The sequence below is a fragment of the Magallana gigas genome, chromosome 2 (assembly GCF_963853765.1).
Source record: "Magallana gigas chromosome 2, xbMagGiga1.1, whole genome shotgun sequence".
In the NCBI taxonomy this organism is placed as follows: Eukaryota; Metazoa; Mollusca; class Bivalvia; order Ostreida; family Ostreidae; genus Magallana; species Magallana gigas.
This window is the reverse complement of record NC_088854.1, coordinates 28,780,404-28,805,186: the sequence shown is the minus strand read 5'-3', so window position 1 is coordinate 28,805,186 and position 24,783 is coordinate 28,780,404. Positions and strand designations below refer to the sequence as shown.

The following is a 24,783-nucleotide window of genomic DNA, read 5'->3' as shown; positions in this document are numbered from 1 at the left end:
TTGATTTTCTAACTTTATTCAATATCCCTTCTTTAAAACATATAACAAACATAAAATGACAAGTAAAATCATATAACAGCAAATGTGTTTAAATTAAATTCCATGTATGACTATTCAATGATTTACATGGCAAAAAAATAGATAAAATGAACATACGTCCGGAAGACAATGGATTTAACAGTTACTTGAATATTTGACACACTCTCTCAACACTGACATAGAAAAAGCCACATTTATTTCATCAAGATTCATCTTGTATTTGACATTCAAAAAAGTGTGATATCTTGCTTTTCCCTTTATTTTAACACAAACTGTCTTTGTTGTCAAAAGAAATAGTAATTTAAAGATTTTTTTTTCAATGTCAAGTAAGTATGGCACTTTCCTGTATTTAGCAAATACCTTGTATTATGCTTTGCCACTTTTTTGTCAAAAAGTAAAAAAAGTTCTCGGGATACCTAAAAATCTCTTATATTATTCACATCCATATAGAAGGGATGTAAGAATTCAAAATTCATAACAGTAGATTACCAGGTAGTAAATCATCTCAGAAAACTAAAATTATGATTTTAGATCAATAGTATGCAAAAAAAATATGCAAGTCAGTGTAAGAAGCCCAGTCCAGTATCAAATAAACTTTGGGTCATGGTCAATTAGATAAAAATTTCTCGGCATGTCTCACAATTTAGCCAATAAAAGTATAAAACACCAAAATATGAGTATTGTTCTTTTTTAAGGGTAAATGATTTTATCAAATTCTTGCATTGACCTTATTAGCTAGTTTATACCTGGTAAAATGTTTTCTTACATAACTACCCCCCCCCCCAAAAAAACAAAAAAACTCCAAAAAAAACAACGAAATTGGATCAATAAACATTACATTATTTATGAGTGATTTAATTGGCTCTTGGTCAATAGATGCAAGTAAGACTGGATGTGTGTTTCCAACAATGTGGTTATTGGAGACATATGAAATTAAAACATATACAAACACAGACATGGAATGAATAACAAAATTCAACAGACTTTGGTCTCACAACCAAAATACATATTCAAAATTGGAAGTACACTGTACCACCACATTTTTTTGTGTTCAGAATTATGAAGACATCTCAATGTCCATCATAAACTTTTGATTCACGTAATGCTAAATAATTTTTTCTAGCACATATTATACTGTAGATTCCTTATTTTAAGCGAGTACTTAATTCCGCAATTCCACCATTTTGCATTAAATCGCTTGAATATGATGTCAACAAAGCGGAATTTTCATCTTAGTTTCAATTAGTTTACATCTGTTCAATATATAAAAGCAAGATATTAAAATCTGTGAGATGTGCTTCCTGCAATTTTCCTCGTATATTAATTCCTCGCTTCTGATTAGGAATCTACAGTAGTCTCCTGACTTATAATATATCTTTACATAAAGTTCCTGATCATGAATAAATATCCTAGTGGATAAATAGTTGAATTATCAACACTGACAGAATTTTATTATAAAATCTTACACCAATCAATGGCTTTACAAGTGATCTCGTTCATCTTCACATAGTCAGTTTTAACTTGCACAGCCTTGACAATACTTTGAAATTTCTAGAAACATCATTTAATGCTAATAAAAATAGTAGTATTAATTGCGAATACTTCAAAATCATGAGAAGAAAAAATGTACGATTAATTCTTTATGGTATATAATTCCTTAAGAAATGACAATTTCTCCTTCATGAAAAACAGAACAAAGAGAGGTAACTCTAAATAAAAAAAAAATTCACAGAGGTAGTACTGTCTATTGAGTTACATTTATATCTAATTATTATTTGAAAGAAGGAAATGTGGGATTAAATGTACATGTTAATACTGCAGTATTTTAAAAACCACTTGATATGTTCCTTCATACAGAAATTCCTATAAACTTTCAAACTACCAGCATGACTCCAGTACAAGAGAACATTCTAATTATAAAGAAGATTATAATTATTCTCTCAAGTTTCACACCAGCATGTTTTTTTTTTTCACTGACTTTCTCAATGACTATCATCTCAGTTATAAACCTAGCATACACATATGATATGTCTCAACAGTGACACAGATGGGTTAACAAAAATATTCAGTATACTTCGTTAACAAGTGCAGAGGCAAAAAGAATGATTAAACATAATATCATGGAAAACAATATTTACTCAGATCATGGGATAAAGGTTCAGGAAAAAATATACTTTGTCCAACATTAACTGATCCTAAGAATTAAAAAAAAGGTTCTCTTATTTCATAAAAATCTCATGATCCTGAAGGAAAATATCCATTCACCATCTCTTAACAATGAGCATGGGGGAGGAGAGGAAATAAAGGAAATAAAAATAAATTCAGTTAACACAGACCATAAGAGCACATTATTATAAAATCATTTCATTAGGTCATGCAATGACTGGGTAAAGATATTTATATCTTAAAGCTGTGTGTAACATTAAACATTCTTCAATAAAATTTGATCACAATACTTATAGTCATTCTGAACACAAGAATAAACAATTTTTTTATCAGCAAATGCAGTGTACAAGTGTTGTAAGGAAGCAGAATTTTGTGTATTTACATATTCTATGCCTTAAAAAAGACACTAAACTGTATACAGGGAAATATTCACCCTCCCTCCTTGTCAGTAGCAAATTAAAAGCTGGGTTAATTTTCTCAAATTATCTCTCTTTCAATACAATTGTGTCTGAACAAATTTAAGACAGGGCGAAACTGTTTGCAAATTATGTAGAAGAGCGAACATTACATGGGGCAAAAATAACCCTGTTTACAGTTATTCATCTAACATCAGCCAATCAGTTTATAATTTATAAACAACAAAACATACAGAGCACCATGTTACTGAAATAGTGTGATGGCTTAAGCTTTCCTTTGTTCCACGTCAGCTCATCTTGGTCGGATTTTTTCAAAATGGAATCGATTGCTTTTCTCAACATATTGCCCTTTAACCAGTTGAAAAGTCTGAGATCTCACAAAGCGAAATTGTTTGCGAACAAATTGATAAAATTCATTCTCCATTTTCCAAATTTTGGAATCCTGTATCTTAGCTAAAGTCTCTGGCTTTGGGGGCACTTTATGAGAAGTCCTTCTCAAATGTGATTTGGTACCTAAGAAGTAACAAAATCAAGTAAAGTTCTAAATAACATGCACATAAAAACTTGAAAATATAAAATAAAAATTTTTAAAATAACAATTTTGTTCACTTGTTTTAAAATCAATTTTGGCCAAAACGTATATGCCTTATATTAAGTACATTCACAGTAATATCTGTTATTCTCATAGAAAAATTTGAACAAGTTTTCAAACCTGCACATTCTGTCCTATGTGTTTAATTCTAAATTGAAGAATGCTTACCTTCTTGAAAAAGTTTGACAGCCCCCCTAAAGAACCTTGGTAAGACAGCCTCGAGGACCGCCACAAAATCCCCCAGCTCTTCAGTGATCCCCACCACCAGGTAATGCCGCAGGACGTTCTCCTTGGCCATTTCTAGAGCCCACTTGTTGCCAGGCTCCCTGAAATAAACAGCAATTCAAGCTTTTATAAAGCATACATTGGGTTGGTTTCATGTCTTTATACATAGTTACATGGATATAAACTGGAAAACATTTTTGATATTCTCCAACTTTTACAATTGTATCAAGAACTTAGATATTTTTTTATGAGAATTGTATCCGACTTCAAATCAACAACTGCACATGAGAACTAACTGTAAAGTATTCTGGGAACAGGTATAAATCATATATTGATGATCAATCAACATTAAACATGTCAAACTTTAAACACGAGTACTTTCAGTATTTTGATTATAAATTATGGGTCTTTTACCAGCACATAGCATCCTGTCCACAGAAGAAAGGAATCTGTAACCACAGGTGCTCTGGGTCACAGTCACTGCCTCCCTTCTCTACACACTCATCCAGGGTCTACAGAAAAAGATAAGGAAGAAATTACACAAATACTTAATCAATAATAACAAGATCATAACCATATTTATAATGCATGTGAAACCCATTATGTTTATTATCAAATGAATTAAAGTACAAGACTTAATATAAGGTAAAAAAAGCATTAGAGCATGGAAGTATACCGAATATTTAAGTAAAATATCAGTAAATTATCAGATGATAGTTAAACTATACCAAAGAATATCTAAAAAAAAAAAGATCAACAAAAATTTTAAGAAATTATTGCCATAATTATTTTTACACTTTTGTATGAATGGCTAAGCTTGACTAATGAGGGTTTAACACAAAATATTGAAGCACTGTCATCATAAAAACTTTTTAGAAAGTCTCAGAGAAGAAGTAATCTACAGATATCACTAAACCATACACTTATCATTATGAATTTCATCAATTTGTCAATATTTTCTAGAAATGTTTTTCTCAAATTCACAGAAATTGTAAAATACTCTGCATTATGGAAGTTACAGTGTATCGATGTCTAGTGCAACACAGTGTTGATGCTTCTAAAATGAAGTTAAACTATTACTTTGGAACCAATTTACCAGGCATCTGATAGTGTACTGGCTGAATCAAGATCTCTCTATTTGCTCATAGTTACCTTAATAAGTCCAATCACTACTCTGCTTAATGTATTTTTTGTTCCAAATTAAATTACAGGATCTCTCAATATAACAAACTCATTTCCTCCCATTTCATAATAACAACTGTCATGAGATAGACAAAAAATTACATCAAATACATCTGGTAAGACCTTTGTCCTGCTTTTCAATCAAAAGAAGAACTGGGATTTATCACAAGTCAGAATCCTTCATATTACTCCATAATTTTATTTGCATTAGATCATAAAAGACACTGCTTAGACATTTTGTCTCGATCTGCATGCATTTGAAAGCACAAGATATTTGCCATCCTAGAAGCCTAAATTCATATAAAGAGCATTTTTTGCGTTATCCATGGAGGCCATAAGAAACATTCATCATGCAAAGACTAATCGTTAAGGCTGGAAATTCAATGTTTTGATGAGCTTGACTGCCACTGCAGGAATCTGTGACATCTTCTTTACTGGAGGTAGAAATGCCTCCTTCAGAGCTTAACATACTCTCGATCTCCCTATGGACTAGGAAACAATGGCCAATTATACCTCATTCTTTTCCACAAGATAGAACCACACAGGAGGAAATGGCACAACTGTGACTGATTATATTGCCTCAATAATAAAATTGTATAAGATATAATCAATTCTGCATTCAGATTTGTGTTTGTCTTTATATAACCCTTACATTGTCCTCATGAATTTGCTCCAGGTATTTCAACCAACTGTATGGACATTTTCATCAATTTTATTCCGAAAACTCCCATAGCTTTTTTTTTGCATGATCATCAGGTGCAGATTTTCAACAGAAGGTAAAATGGCAGAAATGAATCAACCTGTTTTCACTTTTTACATTTTTTATGCCCCCACATGCTTGAAGACGATCTTTTTGCCAAACTTTCCTCATTTCTAACACAGCGACACTTCAGGTTCTGTCAATGATTCTTAGTGTTTGGAGTAGAGATGTCTATTACTTTGGAGAACCTTCTCCATCTACTCATGATTAACAAGAACAGCTGTCATATTTTGATTCCTTCACTTGTCTAAAGTGCACTGCCAAAAGATCTCATCAACTCTCATCCTTCCCTTCACCCCCACCCCTATCCCCCCAAAAATCCCTGTTTCAAAACCTTGACATATGTACCTCTAATAAATATTTTGGTCTCATCAAATTATTAAAAAACAACAAATCATCTTGGTGAAATATTTGCATTGGCATGTTTTGTAGGTTAAAAATAAGTTATGAGATATTTTTGGCTGTAAAAAATTGATCAAACTTCTTTCCCTATTGTTTGCATGTAAACCTTACTGCCTGCATGTAAATAAAACACTATATTGACTTAGACAGCTTCAAACATGCTGCACATCACATAACAAGCCAAAAATTATACCACAGGTAACATAACCTTTCAAAATTTTTCAATGACAATGAGCCCCTCGGTAGCTTTGAAATACAAGGTATAGCGGATACGAGGGACAAAAAGAGCCCTCTATACAAAAAGGGTTCTGATGCAAATTTTGACACTGGATACATGTGTGTGATATAATTCACGAGAATCAAATTTGTTGCCCATAATGGAGAATACTGTTGCTGTATTGAATTTCTTTCCTGATAACATCTTAAAACTCAAATTAAAAGCCCAAAATCTGAATTATGCATTGAATAAGACCTTTCTATTGGAGCATGCAACCAAACAAACACAGAATTAAATCCTGTAATGTAGTTCAACTCATTTTCAAGCTTCAGTAACTCGATATTGATGTCAGATTTGACAAGCTGTCAACAATGAATTTCAATTTCTTATACCCTGAGTGTACCGTTTCCTCATTCACAGAAACATTATAGTGCATTTCTTGGTTCCTCAAGGTTATCATTTAAATACAAAATAACACCGATTTTTTTTCATTATGGTGGCAGACCCAGTAAGCATTGGCTTTGTACATACATTTACACAGTGCAAAAAGATAATGCAGGTGGAAGTAACAGTAGTAGAAGTAGTACATGCTCCATAGAAATAGTACAGGGCCATAAAACTTAGATGAACTCACTTTTGATATTGGTCTCACTTTTCCATTGTATATGCATTTGTTAAAATTGAGACATAGATCAAAATTGAACTATGTCTCAATTTTAACAAATGCATATATAGTGGAAAAGTGAGACCAATATCAAAAGTGAGCTCATCTTAGTTTTATGGCCCTGCCTCACGGGTCCCGATGATTGTGGTATTGGTAATGGTTGTTTTGAGGTAGTGAATGATCATTTACTGGTACCATGGCAAGTTGTAATGGTTGCAAAAAAGGTTAAGTGGTGATAGTAGAATTAATCTATAGTTTATTGGAGGTATTAAAAGGATCTAGTTTCAGGTGGTGGCAATATAGTAGTGGAACCTGTGGTGGTTGGACCATTTTTGGTGGTTCTGGTGGTAGCTAGTAGTTGTTGGGATGGGTCAGTAGTAATGGTCATTGTGGTAAATGGACAGTTGTGTTGGTGATGATGATTGTAATGTTTGTGGGTTTGGGTGGGACAGTGGTGTTGAGTGCTGGTGATTGATGAGCAGATGATGGTAGTGTTGTTGTAGGATGGTTGAGGTGGTTGTACCACCACTGTTACCACTCTACACCAACACTATCACTACCTGGAATTTCTTTCTTTACCTGGGCATTGTTCAATCACTTTGAATCTGCTGCTGTTATTGCTTACCTCAGTATTTCCAGCTTTTCTCCTTCGCAGATTTGGTCGGAAATCATCCCCATAGCGTACAAAATAGTAGTAGGAGACAAGTCGTTCTAATGGATCACGAATCAAGTTGACATAAATTGGTACACTTGCAACCCCGAATCTGTAAAATAAATACAAGATAGACACATTGAACTCCAAAGCTAAGAAAATGACATAAAAAAGATCTCTCTAACATAAATTCCAATTCATTTTTTTTAAATAATAACAAAAAAAATCCCCATAAACAAGATATCTGTGAGCCAATGCTCACTAGTGATACCCCCGCTCTGATGTGAATATGCAAAATAAGCAAAGTCGACATTTAACAGAAAGCTGGCATCCGATTGGTACAGAAATATATCCCACAATATGGCATGCCTAAACAAATAGTTTGTTAAAATTTCAAGCATCTGCGATAAATAGCTGCTGAGAAATCTTTGAGGAAAATTTGTTTGAAAATTTTGGCTAAAATAAACAAAGTACTCATTTAACAGGAAGATGACGTCCGATTGGTACAAAAATATATCCCACGATATGGCATGCCTTAAAAAATAGTGTGTTAAAATTTAAAGCATCTCCGATAAAAAGCTGCTGAGAAATCTTTGAGGAAAATTTGTTTGAAAATTTGGCTAAAATAAACAAAGTCATTATTTAACAGGAAGATGACGTCCGATTGGTACAAAAATATATCCCACGATATGGCATGCCTTAAAAAATAGTGTGTTAAAATTTAAAGCATCTCCGATAAATAGCTGCTGAGAAATCTTTGACGAAAATTTGTTTGAAAATTTTGGCAAAAAATAAACAAAGTCATTATTTAACAGGAAGTTGACGTCTGATTGATACAAAAATATATCCCACAATATGGCATGCCAAAACAAATAGTGTGTTAAAATTTCAAGCATCTACGATAAATAGCTGCTGAGAATTCTTTGACGAAAATTTGTTTGAAAGTTTTGGTTAAAAAATAAGCAAAGTCGTCATTTAACAATAAGTTGACGTCCGATTGGTACAAAAATATATCCCACGATATGGCATGCCTTAACAAACACTGTGTTAAAATTTCAAGCATCTGCGATAAATAGTTGCTGAGAAATCTTTGACGAAAATTTGTTTGAAAATTTGGTTAAAAAATAAGCAAAGTTGTCATTTAACAGGAAGTTGACGTCCGATTGATACAAATATATATCCCACGATATTGCATGCCTAAACAAATAGTGTTTTAAAATTTCAAGCATCTGCGATAAATAGTTGCTGAGAATTCTTTGAGGAAAATTTGTTTGAAAATTTTGGCAAAAAATAAACAAAGTCGTCATTTAACAGGAAGTTGACGTCTGATTGGTACAAAAATATATCCCACGATATGGCATGCCTATACAAATACTGTGTAAAAATTTCAAGCATCTGCGATAAACAGTTGCTGAGAAATCTTTGACGAAAATTCGTTTGAAAATTTTAGTTAAAAAATAAGCAAAGTCGTCATTTAACAGGAAGTTGACGTCCGATTGGTACAAAAATATATCCCATGATATGGCATGCCTTAACAAACACTGTGTTAAAATTTCAAGCATCTGCGATAAATAGTTGCTGAGATAAATGCGACAGAAATTTTTGCTACGGACGGACAGACAGACAGACGGACGGACGGACAGACAGACGGACGGACGGACGGACGGACGGACGGACAGACACACAAGGGTAAAACAGTATACCCCCTCTCCTTCGGACTGGGGGTATAATAAAAAAATTTTGTATATTGAACAATACTATGATCATACTTTTAATTTTCTTATATAATACAGCCTGTAAAAATTCAAACTGCCTTAGAAATTGTTTCAATAAAAACCTTCTTACAGACCCTAGCTCATAAAAAGAAATAACTTGGAATAGCGTAAAAAGATCAAAGCAGACCAATCTAGGAGCAAGCTTGCAATATTGATGACTGTTTTTTCTCCTTCAAGATAAAAATCTCATCAAAACAAAAGTCGAAGCTATCCCAACTCCAAGGGTCATCTATACTTCAATCAGCTTGCTTTTGTTTTGCAGGTTAAATTACAGGGAACAAGATCTGTCAGACTCTGTGGACTTCGATGGACTATGATCTTCAGAGCCTCTCATTTTAAGGCTCTTATCTGTGTTATGGTGGGCTAGAACTTCATAGGGTTAGGGCAGTCAACAAGAAATAATCAATTACAACAAAAGATCTCAGTCAGGTTTAATGGTACTTTTCAGCAAAATACCACTGCTATTGGGGAAGAGTTAGGACTTTTGCTTAATAATTAGGTTACACAATCGCCCATGTTTGCAACTTTTTTGTTGTTGACAGCTTAAGTAATATGATTTAGTAATAAATCATCACATTATGTATAAATCTTGCAAAAGCACATTTATTACAATCAAAGGCAACAGTTTTTAACATTTCTGGAAAAGCCCTGGGGCATTGTACAATTTATTTTCATATAAATAAGCATCTCCTATATCAAAATCTACAAATTAGAATCAAGCCATTTCTAACATTCTACCAGTACTTTCAAATGCATCTTATCCAACACAAGTCAGTGCCATTAACACTCCTTATAAGTACTACCAGAAGTACCCTCAAAACAAGCATTACCCTATAAATCAGGGCTGAAATTGGCTGTAATTTTACTTATCTAAGAATCTGTTTCGGTGGTCACAGGGGGGTCAGAGGACTAGAATTACCAGTGGACAACAGCTCTGTGACCTACAGGCCAGACAAGTTGATGAATCACACTGGACCCGAGATCAAGGGAAGACCTTACTACAGCTCAGTACACTATAATTACACATCATTCAACGGACCAGAAGAAGACTGCAGACAGGCCAGATCAGACAAGGCTGCCATACATTCCCTGTTCATGGGCATCTACAGTTTATTACCCAGCATTGATTGCACATAAGAAAAAGCTGGGCTTTAGGGTGAAGATTGAGTTAGCCCTTTTTAATGAAATCTCACTTATAATTACATGTATCTGATTAGTTAGTCATGCTTTTCAATCACAGGAATTATCAGGATATTGAAAAGTGGTCGCGACGGAATTTCCTGTAGTCATGTAGCAAACATTAAAAACTTGAAAACTTCTGACATATACAAGTGGCTTTAACAGATGAGAAATCATTAAAGAATTTGTTTAAAAAAAATGAATTTAACACAATCCCTCATTGTATGACAATCTTCTTTCTGGACCATTTAGATGAAGTGATAAGCAAACTTAGTGATTGTTATGGATTACAGATTTGCAAAATGGTTCTTTATTTAAACAATATCAAAAAGTTAAATCTCTCTCTCTCTCTCTCTCTCTCTCTCTCTCTCTCTCTCTCTCTCTCAAAAAGTTGTTAATAAATTAATTCTTAAATCAAATAAAAGAAGAAAATTGAGATATATGGTATAAACAGAAAGAGTTGTTTTATGCATTCAGTATTATAAATTCCTCCTAAAATCACATTATGTTGATTAATACATTAACTATATAATGACTGAGCACCCCCAATCTGCCAATTAACTGTCCAATAAAACAGAATTACACTACACGAGCCCACCCATCTCCTCTGATACCCACCAGTGTCAGCTCATTCCACAGAGAGACGGAGACAGACAGGGACTAATTCTCTACTGTGAGCTTTATGAAGGGGGAGACATGAAGCTGTCGGTTTTGTGCTGCTGCTATATATCACTGTGATGAGTCTGTCTGCAGATCATAAAGCACGAGAGAGCCTAAGCAAACACACACACTTCAGGTTTGAAGAATGTCATTTACAACTCTAGCTGGAGCAGCAAGGTTTTATCAGGGGGTAGATTATATTTGCATGTCATAAATTTGATGCTATGGTTATTTTTAAGGCTTATCGCTAAATGCTTTTAAAGTTCCATTTTCTTACAGGCATGAGAACAGATGATGGGCCAAAGATATAATCTTTAAAGATCAAACTGAGAGATAAATCAATTAAAAATAAATCATCACACTTTTCAGGTAATATTTTTTTCTTTCCACTTGTTTACTTTTCACTGAATAACCCCCTTTCCGAATATCCATCCTAAATGCATTTCTAACGAGACATTATGCCTGAAAAATCCAACTTAATGAACTGCCATGACATAATATTCAAGCAATTGGTTCAATAACACTAAATAAACATATAATTTTAGGAGTGCTGATTAAAAACAACTAGGACAACACCACACTGTATGTAAAAACTAGACTTGTTCTCTATTATCCATATCGTATAACATACACAGCACATATTACACAGACAAGGCCAGAGAAAATGGCAAAAGCTAGACCTCCATAATGTAACATGTAGTACATGAATATACATTCACTTAGCAAAGGACATCGGACCTTGGTTTACATTGTCTCAGCAGAGTTGAGTCGTGATCTAGCTACCTCATTGACCTAACTTTTTCACAACTGTTTGGACTGCTAGTAATGTTGTTAAATAAATCTTAGTTAGATAGTTGAAAAAAAAATGAATTCTTTCTTATCTAAAAATTTGAAGCAATATGATTTTTTTGGCAGGAATGATAACCCTCAAGAGGATTGATACATACAGAAATAAATCTATACATACTTTTATTATTCAGGGTTATTTCAGTTATGTCTTATTTTTGACCAATCACACTTGTCACTTCATTTTAAAATTGCCATTACACCAAAGGTAAAAAATGATTGTCTTTAACAATGAGAAATCATAAGATTTAACATCAAACCTGATTAACTAATCAAATTTCATAACATAATCAATAGGAGTCTGGTTTTGAGTGGTCAACACCTGTAATATGACATAGAAACATTGTCACAATTTTTCTGTCATATCTGTTATCCTCGCAGCAGTTGCCACATACGCCAGCACAACCTGAGGATTTCGAAATAGCTTAAAAGCCTCTTGGCCTTCATGCCCTTCAGCCGCCTACTTGCAGTGTGGGTAAACAAGATACACCAGGAAAATCAACAGCAACCTGTCAGTTTGTCTGTTTGTTGAGGATTAAATTCATTACAGGTGCAAACAAAAAATGAGGCAGATAAATTTATGTAATATTTACTTTGGCCTGCACTCGCCTATGGGAGATTGTAAGTTGACAACAAAAGACAGGTATTCAATATTGCAACGCAATTAAATATCTGCTACTTAAATACTTCAAATTCTTTGCTGTTGAAATAATCCTCAACAGGCCTACATTTCTTTCCAGATGAACACTAATGATTGTACATTAGCCACAAAAGTTGAAATACTCAGGGAAGAACTATGATGGTTCTTGTCTGAAATCTTGTTTTTCTTGAAATCTGTTGAGAAGACTTTTAGCACTGACAGTTTAAACTGTTTAATGGTAAAAGTGATGCCAATGACAGGAATTTTCATGCATGCAGACAGAAATTCCCTAAAGGCCAAAAAACTTTGATGGAATAATCATGTACCAAGAGCAGTTTGTTTGCTTCATTACAAACGAGAAATTCCTCTCCCAATTACTACAAGTGTCCAAGCTAATGAACAGAATTAAGGCTATTATTCCACAATGGAAAAAATGTCGATCCAACAGGAAATCATCGGGCAACTATTTTTCTAGCTAACTTTCATCTTTAGCGAATTTCAAAAGTGACAGGATTTAGGGACTATAAATAGTCAGCTTCCAATGATTTTCCCATCAAACAAAAGCCTGCAGTCTATTGATTTCATGTAGCAATCACAATAAGTAACTGATCGTGAAAAATCTGATGTAATTTGAAGCTAGGATCCCGTGCATTCTTGGCCTTCGTCAAATCTCTATTACAGAGACCTCCATAATAAACCAGCATTACTGAGGAGATTCTGGACTCATGACTGGAGCCAAATTGATTTCACTGTGTAATAGTACAATTCAATATATTACATAGCAGAACGTAATTTCATCCTTAATTTTGCCCAAAATAGCAGAACATTTGACATAATGCATAGATTTACTGCAGCATTTAACTCTGTTTTTCCCTTATTGCCAGAAGTTAAATAATTTGTTGCCAAAGCTTTAGTCAAATGAGAGCATGCTTCACACTATCTTATTTACATTTTCAACTCACAATTACACATTGTTATGAAAAGTGGATTACAGCATGCAATGTGCATGACAGAAACATATTGCACAGAAGTCACTCACAACCTGGATTCACTGGATTTGGGGGTGGGGAGGGGGTGGGGCTTGGGGGGTAGGGGGAGTCACTGGGTAAGCCTGTAAGGGTATAGCGTGTAGTTCTGCAGGTAAGAAGAATGTGTACACATTTTTTATCAAAGGGACACAGCAGGTAGGAAGAATGTATACACATCTTTTATCAAAGAGATAGACTTTTAAGATTTCACATGTCGAAAAATAAGATGTCTCCAAAATGCTTGAGAACATACATAACTGAATAGTTTACTGATGATTACAGGTAAAACTTGAATTCCATTTACCCTGTCAATCAATGTGTCTTACCAACAATGTTTACATCTATCTGACTTCCTGACAATTGTGCTTTGAACATGACATTCTGAACTGGACAAGGAAAACTACAGGACTTGGATGGATAATTATCAGAAACTTTAACACTTCCTATTTTCACATTCATGATCAATTTGGCTCAAAACCTCCAGATATATAACATTTCATTTTGGGAGTTATCAAAATTTTTTCCTGGTTATCAAATGAATGGGCGAAATTTATGAAAAACAGTTTATCAGGCCACAATTTGAAGTACTTCATAATGTTTTATCATATAATGTTAATCATGTGTAAATGTACTTTGTACAGTATATCTACAAAACCAAACAGTATGCACTCTGATATCATTCCCTGAATAAAATGGCAGATGTCACAACAAATGAAGCAGATGAAGTATCAGACACCGACAGCTCTTGTGGAAGACTTGTGAACTTTGTCACCAAGTTTTAATTGGTTGCTCAAATCTCTGTTGTTTCTTGATTGCCTTTGCTATAAATCTTGATTATTTCTACTACTGGTAGTTTGTCACTATCTGTGCAATTTTAACATTACTGCATGTGAACCACTGTATGACCCTATAACCTCAAATCATCGTAACTCTATAATCAAGTTTTTTGTATTTGAGTAATTTTACTAATCATCAAAAGGGTGGGTTTTTTCCATTGACCTTTTCCTACAGCAATTATTAAGAAGTACATGTACAGAACGATAATTCCAAAGCTATCATCAATGAAGAACGTACACTCCGCCCAACAAGCATCAAATGGACAACAATATCTTGAAATAGTCTGCTACATGCATGCAGTGCTGTATCAATAGGAAACACGATCCATCACCAGCTATTTACCTTATGTACCTTGCCAGCGCAGTAATTGTGTAGGTAAAGGCTTTGTTTGTTTAGACGTACCTGGAGAAGTCAAGGAATGCAGTGTGTCCGTGGTATATGACAGGCTTCTTTTCCACCCATTCAGTCACATTGCGGACAAACTTCATCTGCAACAGAGAATCCAGAAAATCAGGAGTGTTAAAAACATCAGATAGACATAATACTGAAAAATCATGAATTTGATAATTCAATTTGATTTTAATACATATTGCTCTTATCACAAATATTTCCATTTCCCAATGCCTTTGTCTGTAATAACACTAAGAATCAATTTTGTAATGTATAGTCCAATATATTTCATCAATGGCTATTTTAATATTTAATTATACAATTCCTAAAAATTATATGAATATAAATAATAAATCTATCATATCTTTATTGTATTTGATCAACCCTGTCCTTATTTGATCACCTCAAATTACTCAAAGAATGATTCCTTATTCCTAAATAATTCACTTCTCATCCAATCCATAAATAACATAAAGTATACTGTAATACAGTTTCTTTTTCCTAACTTTATGTGAACCAAGAAATAAAACCATCCTATTATAATACATATTTATCAATTTATCAAGACCAAATAATTATGCCCTAAAACCAAAGAGAATGATTTTAACTAACAATACTATCAGAGCATGATATGACTATCTTTTTCCATTGTGCTTATGACTCCAGCAAGGTCCAACTGAGGTGCGATGACCTTTAAGTAAGACAGAGAAAGCCTCAAAAATGACTCAATCTAAGGCAATGGTATTCAGTAGTAAAATGCATATAGGTCTGCATGTTGCATTGATCAAAAACACATGATGTCATCCATAAAAAATGTTTGTTTGGAATTGCTGCATGGGCTTTCTAGACCAAGAAGGGAGAGAGGGATTTTTTATTTTTTTTTTTATTTTTCAAACTTGAAGTTTAACTGATTAAAATTGGTAAAAATTAAAAATCTCCAATAAACAAAAGTTCTTCATTTTTTGCTTCTAAAATCTTATCAGCGGGGAGCATTTCAATGAGGCGGGAGGCAATTCCAAACTAACAATGATTTTATTTTGGCCCGACATGCATATAATATATATTTATAGAGATATACATGAACCAAACTTTTTTACTATTTGCACTAATTTGATTATGATCAGTCTAGCAGATCTTTTATGTTTTGTTTCCTTCATCAATCAATTTCCACCAGTTTGTTTTTTTTATTCAGTAAGTTTTCTAACTACATGAATAAATATACTACCATCCATTATTTTTGTGTGTTGTTTTGCAATTCCATTCATATACATGTACATATATTATAGGATGATTCAATACTAATCGCATTAACTCTGAGCATTTGATTAACCACATAAGCACAAAATTACAGAATGATTTAGTTAGGGAAACAATCACAGAAAAGGAATTGAAGAAAGACTGTGAGTAAAGAAAACTTATCATACATGAATTAAAGAAAGACTCTGTGAGTAAAGGAGGCATATCATAGATGATGATGGAAACTTACATACATTCCTATTTACAATCTCTCTTTTGCCAAAGCTCATAGTTGCTTGCTCTCGTTAAGCGAGAAAAGTCCAAAATACTTCGACATGTCATACATCATAATCAACAAGAAACGCCATCCTAATCGCCAAGATGCCCCGAGAAATCATTTCAGATTTTGCAAACAAGGATGAATATGCAAATTCCACTCAAGCCGAGGGGATTTTACAAGCACGATGTCTGAACAGAGATTATCAAGACCAACAAAGGGATAAAAACATGTTTAGATTATACAAAACTGGTCTTCCATTCCTTGTTGCTAGTGAACATTTGTGTTTGGAAGTCTGGCCATGTTTATGTCTTTGATGGGGAGAAATATTCCACAAGTCTAAAACATCAGTATAGAACTGCTTTCAATACCACCCCCTACGAAGAGGTGCCCCTTTAAAAACCTTAGGGAGGTTTTATCAGGCAATAAAGTCAGTGCCTTACAAAGCATCACATTAGGTTTCATTAATTAAGTTAATCTAAATTCTCCCACAGTGCTGAATGGTTCATCAAGATGAAGCCTACATGGGTATATACACAGAGTTGGCATGTCAGTGATTGAAGAATGTTATATCTCATCACTGAAGCTGGCAAGTCAGGTAAATTCTTTAATTTGGGCACTATCTACATAAGTTAATTTCATAACAAACTATTTTGGGTGTGAATACTAAAGGCAGAAATACACATTTTTGCAATGAAAAATGACAGCAATGCTGTATGAATAATTCAGTCATAATATTAGACAATTAATAAGACAATTTTCGTGGTTTTTAAAAGTTTGCAACTTGCAGAATGAAGAAAATTCTAAATCTGTCAAACATTTGATTGAAGCATCTATCAAAAGAAAGTTGTCAACACAGATCATCATCATAAGGAAAATGCCAAACATTTGATTGAAAAAGCAGACGACACTGTAAAGTATGTAAGAACTATTTGTTTGGGACATGTCTAGTACTTGTTATGTGTGGCAGCTGTCTAGGGTTTATCTGTCAGGCAGAGTTGTGGTATCAGAATGAACCTGCTATCAGCAGGCATCCATAAACCAACTCCTTACAAACCGCATCAGCAAACAAAATAACAAGTCTCATCATATGGTCTATAACTCCTTCTAATTAAAATGAACTCTGGGGGTCACCAGCTTTTTAGGATTGAGGTCAAGAGGGGTCAATCTCAGGTCACTTTTGGAAAATCAGAACACTTGGTCAGACTTAACAGTAAGGGCAGAAAACACAAAAAAGATAACACTGACAAAATTTACCACAAATACTGAAAACATGAACGAAATATTCGTTCAAGGGTTTCCATCAGACTAAATTACGAGTTAAAAGCTCACAATTTTTTTTCCAATATCCAACTTTCAAGAAAACCAATTTACCAGCAGTCGGTCAAGAAAGCAGACTTCTCATCCTTTTTTTTTTTGGTGAGATATGTTCATCATATAGCATCCTTCCTTCTTTTTCATCTGATGTTTGTATTATTTTTGGCTATCTAATTAGACCAGTCAATTTAGCTTGGTAAACAACGCTAATAGAGAATTTCTTCATCTGCCACTGTTTATTCTATGCAGCCAGCGTTCTACCTGTCTAAATCCCTGGAGCGTTTGTCTCTTGCAGAGAAAACAATGCAGAATTAAGTTATTGCTAATGCACATCAGGTGGCTAAAACAAATTCCTTCCACACTACCGCATACAAATTTTTCAACTGGGAGCTATTTAAATGGTCTCAAATTATCAATGAAAATTTTGCACCATATTTCACTATTGTGGTTTACTTGTCATTTCCATAGATCTGTAGAAAATGAAATGTTAATCAATGACTACTTAGTGAATCTATCATAAAAGCAAAGAAGGAAAAAAAAAAGAAGGGAAAATGTTTCTGAATGCGATTCATCCCATAATCAGCAAATAGTTCAACATGCTCTCTGAAACAGAAAATTTGTTGTATTTTTGTCTGTTTGCACACATTCAAAGCGATTTATTTCCATTCAGCTTTTTCATCAGATAAAGTAAACAGTTTGACAACAAACAGAGGCCTCTTATTCATCACTCTGTAAGTTTTGGTGAAAACAAGATAAAAAAAAAGTTGGAATAAAATGATATAACCTCCCCTCTCCACTCTTATCTTATTGACCCTCTATAAACTTATTGATAGATAATGCCAAATTTCTACTCTTCATATAAAAAAAACCCCCCAAACCTTCAGTTGCAAGTTATTTCATTCTAATCATATTGGAATAATGTCAGTTTATAAGACATCATCTTGTGTAATGTTAAGATAAGAGAAAATTGTTTTAGGCTCTCACTGAATTCCTCACATTTTATTCACCCAGGTAAATATCCCAAGTACCCTTAATCACATTAAGGACTACATAGTAGGATTATTCATTTCTATATAACTATTAAATCTAAAATAGGATCCAAATCCTAGCTAGCGTGGTAACCTGTCCTGGGCATTAATTGTCAGATTCACTTTTGAGTGAAAGTCAATATATGCACTAAGCAAATAAAACCAACACAATCCATGCACAAACAAAAAATACCAACCCTCATAACAACAGAATTATTTAAAACTGGTATTTGTATACCCGTAATAAAAACATAACTGACAGTATTTCATATTCTGTCATAAATACTGGTATTATAAATGACATCTAGCTCCCTCTACAAACAAAACTCCCTGTATCCTAAAGCAAGAACTTATCCAAACCACTCAGGGGCTAACATGCAATTCCAATGTCATTGTAACACTGAGATGAGACATCAGGACTACACTTTCATGTACAGTGGCTCATAGAAACACAAAAAACCTAATACCTCACAGCAAGCAAGGGAGATCTCTTTATCAGTCTTTTCCCACTTATAAAGAACAAAAACATTAAATGACAAGCCCTGACACCAAAGATGACAAGACAGAAAAGAAAGAACAGACTTACAGGCAGACAGGGTTGACCATTATTTGTCAGTCTCATTTGATACAAATATCGGGGAAATTGAATTTCTTTTTTTTTACTTTTGTTTCATTTCATGATAACATTACTTTTCCACACAATTGATTTAACCAGAACATGCATGCAGTGCAAGAGGGAAAAAAACATACATTGATTGGAATGATATTTGCACTCAATAAATTTGGCTAAACTTCCTTTCTCATAAATCTAGTACCATAGTTAAGACCTCCTATCTGCATGCATCCATTCGTGCTCATGCATACATAAACACTATCAGACAAAGCAACTCCTGTGGGAAGCTAAGAAAATAAAGTAACCCCCCTCTCCCCACCACCAATTGTGTGCTCACCTGGTCAGATAAGGACATAACATGAGCATTTTTGGAGGTGTTGACATGAATAACATTGAAGTGGTTGACCTTACAAAGGTCATAGGCAATCCCAGCAAAGGAGGTGCTTCCTGTTTTGGGTACACGGTTGTAGATGAGAACCATATCATCATCTCCATGGCCAGTGAGCTCAACCTTTGAATGAAAAAATGTCAGGTAAAGTTAAAGGACAATGGTAAACCTAAAGCAAGTTAAATTTAAAAATAAATGGGTCAAATTAAGTTTGAAATGAAAAAGGGGGCAAAACAAAAACTTTAAAAAGTAAATACAGGTGCATGTAGCAATTAATGGTGGAAAACATGTTCACATATAAAAAAATTTCAAATTAATTGAAATTGACATATTTTAATTTTAAAAACAACAACATAAAAAGCATCTTCTTCTATACATGACATTACATGTATTGTATTTGCCTTTATCAAAATCATTAACATGCAAACACTCAAAATATCTGCCAGCCTAAACCATATTAGGTGTCTAAAACCTAAAATTTCAAACACATTCATTCAGTTGACTGCCAAAGTTACATTATTTCTTTTTCCTTTCGTTCATATTGCACCAAATTTATCTTTTTAATAAATCAAGAAATCCAAATTTTAAGTACTTTAAAGGGTACGTTAATTGATTAAATTGATCCCAGTTCTATACACCAGAGTCCCTTTTTTACAACTGTTGGCAGTAATTGAAACAAATATGGAAGGCAGAGTTACAGCAAAATTGAATATAAAACAAATGTTAAGAGTGCTCTATTCCAACAAAGAATTTTAACGGAAAATCATAAAACAACACAATTATCAATAATTGTGATTATCAGCAGATCAGTGTGCAACTGCTTTCATTTTTGGCTGACTAGCCCACTATAAAACAGTGTGTGCATGATGAAGTGCATTACAAGACTTCACTTCCCTACTGTGACATTCTAAATTGAGGTGGTGCTGCAATTGTGCTTTGCTACAGACAAGAGAGTCTGGAAATGTTGCAGAACTGTCTTATCACTGGTGATAACGAATCACATTTGTTTCTATTACATGTGATTCTTACCATGCACATTTACGCTTTTATCCAATTTATTTTCCCGTTTCAAATAAAACTATGTTTCTGATCAGTTTTTGCACAAAAAAGTTTGTCATGTATAATAATCTGTAATCATAATATTATAATCTTTAAAATAAAATATCCTGTTCAATTGTAATTTCCAAAGTAACTTTTAAACGTTAAGATATTCAATAAAGAATTTCCAACGTATTTAAGTTTTGTTTTAAATTTAGATGATAATCAAACAAGCAAATCCAATATTAGCCCGCACATGTCACATGCAAGATCATAATAAGAGATAAAATGTTAACTATTCTTAGAGAAGCATTTTGGCAGTCTAATTGTCATTATCTTTTCTGCATAGTCAATATGACATAGCATGAAGGGAAATAATAAATGACTCTTTAAAAAGTTTCCCCAATAGCTATAGTATATGATGGTTATATAAAAGTCACTTCCTTATACAAAGGTAAGTCCATTTCCAACAAAGAATATATCAAGTCATAGCTGAGAATACACTCGAAAAGCTCTGGGGTTTACAAGCACCTACACATATCAAAGCATGCATCTACCATACAACATATCCCGTAATACATGTACATGCCAGAGAACACTTGCATTTTTCAAATCCAAATATTTTACTCTATGAATCGTTTAATTGTTAATACAATACTTCTCTTATTCGAATGTTTTTCTAATTCCTTAAATGGTGTGTTCTTCTAGCTAATAAATGTACCATTTGACAAGTATACAGGATAAAATTCAAGTGATATGTCATTTTCTCTGACATTCTAAGCAAACATTAAATATGCACCTGCTGTGTAACTGCATGCCCTATTGTCTGTTTGTATACATGTACGATGCATACCTAAATTTAATTTTTTTTCTCTTAAAAATCCCAAAATATAGTATTTTGAGCAATAAAATAAAATTAGAATTTTGGTCTACATGGCAATCATCTTGAATAATCTGAGGAAGAATAATCAAGTTGAAAGGATCAGGGGGTCTCTTGGTAGAGTAGACTATATAGTACACATCTACAAGTGAGATATGATCAAGTGACTTACTTGGACTATCTCTGGTACTTTGTTTAGCTAAAAAAATGACCAAAAGTTTTTCTTTTTTGTTTCAAAACAAATATATAGCATCAACTGTTTTAATCAATAATTATTCAAAATTGCACAAGGAATTGTTTGAAAAAAATGTGTTCAAACAACTTATTCTTGAAGTTCAATTTTTACATCCAGTGCTTTATAGCTAAGTAATTAGGTACACAAATATGTAAATAGTTAACATATGAAAACTATGGGGTACCTAAGATTTTTAAATAGACTCCTTCACCTTATGTCAAATGGAATTGTTTGGTTTTGACATTGATAAGTAAATTTATATAGATTATTTTCCTACAAAGAAACTATGCTTAACAGAAAATCAAAATCTGGTTTTTCTATTGGAAAAAAGTAAGTAAAAAAAGTAATATTTTAAAGACTCATATATGAGTGTCAATCAAAGAATCTTAGATTTTGAAAAAAGTATTCTTTTTTTTTTTATGGAGACCACATTTTTTTCATAATGATAGAAGCAGTGAGAATTTGAAACTTCTGGGGGTAAAAAGCAAATTAAATTAATAATAATTCTAAGAAACAACCACATCATCTAACTTGTAAAGATTATTAAAATACTGGGATTTTGTTCAGATTCTAAAATGAACTTCCTATAAATTTTAAATCCTTACAAGAAAATGAATTAAATTGCTTGTTATCACATTTTACTCAACTGAAAAATAGCACAGGGTCAGAAAAGGCCTTTTCAAGAAGCAACATTTGATACTCAGGCAAACTTGTACTTAATTTCATGATTCTGCCATTTTGTATCAAATCTCCAGAAAATAAAATTATATAAATAAGCATCAAACTTTTGCTGTAATTTCATGTAGTTTACACTGTTAAAATATCAATAAAAGAGTTTAAAATTCTCACAATGTTACATGGATATTAATTTCTAACACTTAATTAGGTATTGACAGTAACCTATTGGCAAATATTATCGACTAAACACATACCTGGTCTTTTGCAGCAGACAAGTGCCTGTGGCCAGAAGATTTAGGTGAGTTACGAGAAGACCTGGATTTTATTCCATGTTCATCTTGTAACTGAGCAACAGCAGATCCTAATTCCCAAAATGAAAATGTTTGCAAAAATCTGAATGAAATGCATAGGCTTAGATACACTTAAGTTCACAATTATACTGTGTATCATAATCATGATAATAAATTTTCTATGTGATAGGTATAAAACTTCCAGAATGATTCTTCATTTATGAATAATTTTTTTCCTGGCACCTCTTCAAACTCATATATGCTAGCTAAATTGTCAATTGATTTTTCAACAGCTTAAATTTACTTTATAAAAATATAAAACCTTACTACATTTTTTTTTTTTCAATATACAGTAACAAAAGCCACAGTCAGGCCTTGGTTTTTTTGCATTGAGAACTATGGAATACCAAAAAAACCCCACAAACAACAGTCTCTTTCAAATTAAGCCCTAAGGGAAGCTGGTTTAAATCTGTCTGCTATGCTAGAGACTGGGTTTAAATTTAAATCCAAATAGTTCGTTCACAGTTGGTAAACTACAGTTTGCGATGACTGTTTATCTGATAAAGCTTTTTGCATTATATACTGTTAAAAAATCAACACAACACTCACTCAATGTCCTTCACACACTGTATGTGTATGTTGTGTCAGTACATGTACTACTGTTCCATGTGCGGAGACTCTGTGCGGTTTTATGCATTTTTTGCCCCCAAAATTAAAGTTTTATAAATTGCTTTAAAAATATAAGGTCAAAGGTAGTTATAATCATATTGAAAATAAGGGTGCAAAAGGTTATCACTTTAGTGATGTCATAATGTCGTTTCGTTATAATGTAGAAACGACGTCAAGAAGATTGCTTAATTTTGATAACTTGATGTTTTGTAGCGAAATATGGGTGTTTTCCGATGGTTTTTTGACTGGGAAACATCGAGCGCATGCAGGCTTGCTCAAGTACCATTTTTTAGTATACAGTGTATAATTATCTGAAGAAAAACATGTTAAAATCTTACTTGAGCAGACCTGCGCTCTATACTTCCGAATGCAAAATATAAAGCAAAAATGAAAATATATGAAAATATATCAAGATTAAAGTGATAGGCATCCACTGTACAATGGTTGATAAAGATTTGATTTTTATACAACACTATTTAAAAATTGGTTAAAATTGGGGGCATATATTTGACCATACCACACATAGTCCTTTCTTCCTGTTTATTTCTTAACAAGTTGTTCATAACATTAATAAAATTAATTTTTTAAAAAACATTGTTTTACCAAATAAGATCATTTTAGTTATATGTAATTAAATATGATAACAGTGCTCAAATAAACTAGTTTATACTTTGAAACTTTTATATTTTTCAAATTTAAAACTCACAACTGTCAAGTTAAAATGCCGTGAAATTGTTTTGTTCTGCTCCATCAGTGTAAAGTAAAAGAAATGCTTTATGTGGAATATTATTTATTTATTTTTTATTTTTTTAAACAAAATTCCAATACCAATTATTTCATTGTAGTCAGGAGAGAGAGAGAGAGAGAGAGAGAGAGAGAGAGAGAGAGAGAGTTCAATTTTTACTATTTACAAGATATCAAATTTTTTTCATTAGAGAAAAAGTATTCATATTCTATTCTTTCAAAGTAACATTTATCACAAAACAAAACAAACAAAAAAAAATATTCACACAAACCTAATTTTTTAAGTTCTCCAAATAAATGAACACACATCATCAATGATCCAATAGTAACTATCGCCGCTACCACACCACACTGGCGATTTTGCATTCTCCATGTAAACAGCTTCATTTCATGGAAAATGTCACCATAATTTTAGATTAATCTCCCATATCCACAGTCCGACACAAAATGAACTTCACATGCCCTCTTGTGTATCATGTTCTACTTGTCAATCTAAACATGCTAAAATATATAGCTTCGTATGTTAATACTTCGTTTCGTAAAAGAAAAACTGGAAAAAATTATCATATCTCAAGAAATTTAATCAATTTCATTCTGATGCTGTTTAATTGTAAATGATTATTTATCATAAGATATCTTAAAATTTACTATAAAAAATATCTTATCCGAAACTATGGAAGCATTCCTTAATAAAAAGAGGCCTTCAAAGGGAATTTTCTC

General features: G+C 33.0%; 1 protein-coding gene across 2 annotated transcripts; it reads right to left on the bottom strand.

Moving 5' to 3' along the window:
• On the bottom strand, window positions 1–24,580 carry LOC105324687 (heparan sulfate 2-O-sulfotransferase 1). 2 transcript variants are annotated; one of them, XM_011423831.4, is made up of 9 exons: window positions 24,336–24,580; window positions 22,615–22,721; window positions 21,620–21,646; window positions 19,479–19,652; window positions 14,683–14,768; window positions 7,289–7,427; window positions 3,853–3,950; window positions 3,382–3,539; window positions 1–3,134 (listed from the first exon to the last, which is right to left on the bottom strand). In XM_011423831.4, exons 1-9 carry the CDS (start codon window positions 24,448–24,450, stop codon window positions 2,914–2,916), a joined length of 1,125 nt encoding a protein of 374 aa, XP_011422133.1. In that variant the 5' UTR covers window positions 24,451–24,580; the 3' UTR covers window positions 1–2,913. The 2 variants fall into 2 exon arrangements, with proteins under 2 accessions (XP_011422133.1, XP_011422134.1); XM_011423832.4 differs by lacking the exon at window positions 21,620–21,646.
• Window positions 24,581–24,783: the final 203 nt, after the last annotated feature.